Below are 5,214 nucleotides of genomic sequence, written 5' to 3' on the forward strand. Positions count from 1 at the left end.
CAAATAAAAAAACACAACTTTGCGTATCAATCAACCTGAAGATCCTTAAGGTTGTTGAAACGAAGGTCAAGCTTCTCCAAGTTTTTGAATTTGCTCAAACAAGACACCTAATTATATATACAATTACACCAATTAGGGTTTTCGTATCACATTTTCTCAGGAGAACAGAGTTTCGGAAAAAACAATACTAACATCGGTGAGAGCTTTGTGGCCAAGGTTAAGTTCCTTTACGGAATCTGGGTCATGGGTCTTCTTCTCTTTCAGGACTTGTTCAACTGTTAACGAATTCATCGCTGTCTTCGTCTTTCTTCCTTTCTCACAGACAAAACCCTAGTCTTTCTTGGTTCGAGCTGGTGGTGGTACCTTAGTGAAAAGATTGTCTCTGTTCCCGACGGTGCTAGGTGTTATTACAGAAAAGCCTAACAGTTTTATATTGTTTATAAATTTGGCCTTAATATTATTGTAGGAACTAGGGACACCCTCTTGATTCTTAGAGCAAGATTATCGGTAGGTTCATATTAGGAGGCTTTTAAACAGTGTTTGTTTTTTTATGAATTAATTATATATTGTTTAAATTCTAAGAACTCTTGATCTTTTAACTAAAATTGTATCCTCCAATGGTAGTATATAATTATGAGTCTCTTATTTTGAAAATATAGTTTTTTGAAATTTTAAAAGTTTAAATAGATTAGAAGTAGTATAAATAATTAAACTGTAATTACAAAAAGCTTGCATCCTGAAGAAAAAAGACACAAAAATCTGAGTAAATCTACAATTACAGAACTAAACTGGTAAGACAAGTGTTTGAAACTGTAACCTGAACTATAATGTCAAACAAAGCAGCAGATACAATCTCCTTGTATGGTTCTAGCTTCATATGCAAACCATTCACTTTCACAATGTTTCTTTCTTCTCTTCTAACCCTCACACACATTAATCTCGATGGTCTGCATCAAAGAAACAGAGATATGTAATGTCACTTATACAGAAAGAAAAAAACAAAATCGATTAAGAGAAAGCATAATTGTAAGCTCAAACGCTAGAAATATGTGCAGCATCCAATGCTAGCAGCTTGGGAAATGCTCATCAGAATCCAATGTTGCTGCTAGCAAGAGAGATGGATAAGCCGGCTCCACCTTACTCACAACATCAGACTCCCCTACACACTTCCCCCAAGGGTGACAAAAGCTCATTAACTCCTCCACACTTCGCCAAAGTCGCAACCTGAACAAAAAAACTACAAACAACAAACAGCTACACACAAGGCAACATAAACTGAGCCACCAACAGAGCCACATCAAAGCCTCAAACGGATCCGCTCTGAAACCTCCACAACACCACCGCTCTGAAACCTCCACAACACCACATCAAACCACAACTTTCTCAACAGCTTCACAGATTTTTTCAATTTGAGGCAGATACTGTTCTGCAAATGGTTTATTGAATTATAATGAATTGAAAGCTAAACTCACCAGACATGGTAAAGTACAAGAATAGAGGAATAAAGAAGATGTCCCACCGCATTGTTCAACCTCAGATCATTTGAGAAGCTACCATGTCCACTGCAATATGATCAACAACAAAAATTAATAATTTCGTTGACAATTCAAAAGGAGATTACACAGAGTTGCAATTACTAGCTGCACGATTACACAAACTTAATAAGTGTGTTCACTGCGATTACTCTCATTAGTAAAAGCAAGCCTGAGAGATAGAATCACATAGAAGATGTTTGATACTCAGGTTAAAGATATCGACTTGACCCATTAGTTTCCACAAAAGTATTCCACACATAAGGTATTTTACATTTGTAATAACAAGAAACCGATTACAAAAAACACAACTGCAATAATACTGAAACCGATTACAAAAACAAAAGAAAGCATTCATATCATAATTGAAACCGATTACAAAAACACAAGAAAGCATCCATATCATACAATCGAGTTAAACAGCAACATCATATCTGAAGACATTGCAATAATCCTAATTTTCTAACATAAATCAAAGAACCCTAATTTTAATTTTTAACATAAATCAAATTCGAGTCTACTATATAAGAGAACCCTTCGAATCCATACCCTTCCTCTGATTCCAGGTCCTTCGATTCAAAACCTTCAAGCTTCTGATTCCAAATTCATCAATCGTTTCGTCGATTCAATCGCAACCGAGAGAGAGAGAAAAAAAGAAAAAAATCGAGCAGGAAATGTTTTTTTTCCCTTTTGTATTATTCTTTCGACCAACAGAATGGCGACACGTATCGCCCCTTAAACCAAGTTTCGGTCTCTTATATAAAGGGAGATCTTACAATTTTTCTTCATTTCTGATTAATTCTTTTTCATCAAAAGACTAAGAGCTCTCTTATAAACCCCCGATAAAGAAGGTCTTAAACCCTATTCCCATAGTTTTATAATCTATGGCAGTAGTAGTAGGCTAGTTACTAGCCGCTAGTAGCCTTTACGAGTACAATTTGTTCGTTTTGAAGAAACCAATGTGATCGTTACATAAACCAAGAATTTAATCTCAAGACCGCCCCAAGAATTGTTGTCTCAGTATTCATTAGTTAGCAGCACAAACAAAAAAATTTATAAACTAAGAAACTTCATACTAGAAATAATGCACAAAAACATTACGAATTCAGAAAACCAGTTGTATCCCATTGGATTAGCTAGAGTTCTTCATGTCATAGCATTACAAAAAAAAGTTAAAACGAAGAACCCGCAGAAAATTTAGACAATGTTTTAATAAAATGTTCGATGATTAGTGTTTGTTCTCTCATGAGATGTATTTTTCTTGTTGCTCATGCAATAGCTTTGCTGAAGATTTGGCATCCAGGTAGAGTGATGTTACTTCCTCTATATCAGCCTGCCACAAATTAATAACAAGGGTATTAACAATATAATACTCTTATATTTTGTATTTGCTTTATTGTTCTAAGATTCACAAGTACCTTGCAAATATTGTCACGTCCATTCATTTTCGCTACGATGCTGGCAGGAGAGAGAAGCTGCACCGCGTGCCTGAAAGTGAAAGGTTTTTAGACTAAAGACAGAAAAAACTCTTGCATCAAAGAAGCAATGATGATTGTTTAGTCTCAAACCTTAGTGATGTTCTTTGCCCAATGTCGCCAAGTACAACCAAGCATTCTTCATCCACGGTTAATTCTTCCACTTGCGCACGAATAGCTATGATCTGGCCACATCAAAAATCTATTAGAATATTGTTTAATCAATTGAAATCCAAAGACTAAATGACAATTGATTAACCTGTATCATTTCAGAGGGATTATAGATTTGAGTCCGGATTATGACCAACCGATCCAACAGGTCAATAGGGACTCCATGGGGACTGGGCATATCAGTTCCTCTGTAAATAAAGTAAATTACAGTACTAAGTTAACTGAAACTCACAAGACTTCCAAAAAATGAATTTTTTTAACGAGGTTTAGCGCTTCTCCTCACCTTACGTTGCAGACACCTCTATTTGTTGCAAATATCACTATCGGAGATAATGAGCTCTCCAGAGCACGGTTTAAGTACGAAAAGCACTCCATATCAAGCATATGAACCTGAAGTTTTGAAATTTACGAATGTTATGCTTACTGCTCTTTGAGTCCCAAGCAAGATCAATATGGTGGAATGAGAAAAAACTTATTAAGGAAAATACCTCATCGATAAATAGCACACCCGGAACAAGCTCAGCCACGCCTTCATCTATATAACGGTTCACAACCTGCAATTAGCATAAAGATACCATATAATATTGTTAGACCTTACAAGGGAAAAGTAAGATTCAGACAAAAAGCAACCACCATGTTCTAGTGAAAAATTACCTTGTTAATTTCTTGCCGAAGCTTATCAGTGATCTCAGTCTTCCGGGGTTTCATCATTTGGCCCATCAAAGAAAGTATATCCTGACCACCTTGAGGTCGAGCATTTGCTGCATCCAGATCTTGGAGCGTGACATCCTATCCACAGTGAAGGAAAATTTAGAGTATACACTAAAAGAAATGTACAAGTTACAAGTTTACAGCCTAGTAGAGTAACAAGAAGTCATAATAAGCATAGGAACTAAGACTAAACCACACATACACATTAATCAAAGAAAGGTGGATATCAACAAAGAATGATAACTACTGCTACACAAAGAAAGGAGAATTCTTGAGATAAGCAGAAGTCATAGATGCTAAACCTGCACTATCTCTTTCTTTTTGTGAACCTCTCCTTTGGGAAGTGGAACATATTCTTCTGCTTCCAGATCAAATTCAGTGGCAAAAGCATCACTTCTACCTACCCGTTTGACAGCTCCACTGTTTGCTTCAACATATATAACATCACCAACAGCTACCTACAAGTCAAAATAATAACACGAAACCAATCAGTATGACAAGGTAATCAGCAACTTCACTAAACCACAATTGTCCAGACAGAATGACATAGTTAGAAAACCAAGCAGAATAAGAGAATACTAGGTTTTGAAACATGATTTTACAGAACTGACCTTTTCCTTAATCAAGGCATCATATATAGTGGGATCCAACTTCAGTTGTTTGGTTCCTTTGACTGTCTTGAGTGCAATGATAACATGGCTGATGCTTTTACCATAGCCTCCAGTGAGGCTTTCAGTTTCTTCTGGAGTTAGCTCTGTGACCTAGAACACAAAGAAAACATGTCAAAAATCTAACAGCTAGACATACTATTGGATAAAAACACAGCAAAAGAAAATCACAAATAGCAACACACCTCTCCTTCGTAGACTTCTTTGGTTTCCTTGATACGTAGACCAATGGCACGTCTAAAATTCTCCATGAGAACCTCTGTTTTCTTAACCTCTGATGAGTAAACCTCAGATCCAACCATTGGACAGAATGGAACCTGCAAGCAAGAAACAATCCAGATAACATAAGCTGAAAGTAAAAAATGAAAATGCTTCATATAGTGTAAACCGTATCTGATGAAGCCATGTGGAAACATAGAATAAAGCAGATGCAAAATAAATTCATCCAAGATTACCTTACTTCCCAGCTCTTGGGAAATCCCAAGAGCCAATGCTGTTTTGCCGGTTCCAGGAGGTCCAGCAAGCAAAAGAGCCTTGCCCGCCATTTTCTTCTGCTTAATCATGTCCACTACAAGACCAGCTGCCTCTCTAGCCTCAAGTTGACCAACAAATCCAGCCGCCAATGTTATAGGGATACCGGTTGGCTAGAAAAGGAGA

General features: G+C 36.7%; 2 protein-coding genes across 3 annotated transcripts in view; both read right to left on the reverse strand.

The window, feature by feature from the left end:
• Nucleotides 1–2,229, reverse strand: part of LOC104706519 (leucine-rich repeat-containing protein 9-like) — a 4,641-nt gene extending 2,412 nt beyond the window's left edge. The window contains exons 1-5 of one of the 2 annotated variants that reach the window (XM_010422717.2): nucleotides 2,082–2,229; nucleotides 1,520–1,562; nucleotides 818–1,426; nucleotides 193–382; nucleotides 36–107 (exon numbers count right to left, since the gene is read on the reverse strand). In XM_010422717.2, coding sequence (XP_010421019.1) covers nucleotides 36–107; nucleotides 193–291 — 171 coding nt within the window. In that variant the 5' untranslated portion in view covers nucleotides 292–382; nucleotides 818–1,426; nucleotides 1,520–1,562; nucleotides 2,082–2,229. Of the gene's footprint in view, nucleotides 1–35; nucleotides 108–192; nucleotides 383–817; nucleotides 1,427–1,472; nucleotides 1,563–2,081 lie in introns of both variants that reach the window. The other variant, XM_010422718.2, reaches the window with a different exon arrangement.
• On the reverse strand, nucleotides 2,609–5,204 carry LOC104709276 (ruvB-like protein 1). The gene is made up of 11 exons (XM_019229218.1): nucleotides 5,013–5,204; nucleotides 4,743–4,874; nucleotides 4,501–4,650; nucleotides 4,192–4,347; nucleotides 3,833–3,967; nucleotides 3,667–3,732; nucleotides 3,462–3,568; nucleotides 3,267–3,366; nucleotides 3,101–3,192; nucleotides 2,951–3,020; nucleotides 2,609–2,865 (listed from the first exon to the last, which is right to left on the reverse strand). Exons 1-11 carry the CDS (start codon nucleotides 5,118–5,120, stop codon nucleotides 2,776–2,778), a joined length of 1,206 nt encoding a protein of 401 aa, XP_019084763.1. The 5' UTR covers nucleotides 5,121–5,204; the 3' UTR covers nucleotides 2,609–2,775.

Source organism: Camelina sativa, chromosome 8 (genome assembly GCF_000633955.1).
Source record: "Camelina sativa cultivar DH55 chromosome 8, Cs, whole genome shotgun sequence".
NCBI classification, from domain to species: Eukaryota; Viridiplantae; Streptophyta; class Magnoliopsida; order Brassicales; family Brassicaceae; genus Camelina; species Camelina sativa.

Bases quoted from the DNA above. Each gene is read 5' to 3' on its own strand.
- LOC104709276 (XM_019229218.1), bottom strand. From the start codon at position 5,120: ATGATTAAGCAGAAGAAAATGGCGGGCAAGGCTCTTTTGCTTGCTGGA. The intron at 3,367-3,461 runs GTGAGGAGAAGC...CTTTATTTACAG, and splicing joins AGAGGTGTCTGCAACGTAAG to AGGAACTGATATGCCCAGTC. The intron at 2,866-2,950 runs GTACTTGTGAAT...AATTTGTGGCAG, and splicing joins GACGTGACAATATTTGCAAG to GCTGATATAGAGGAAGTAAC.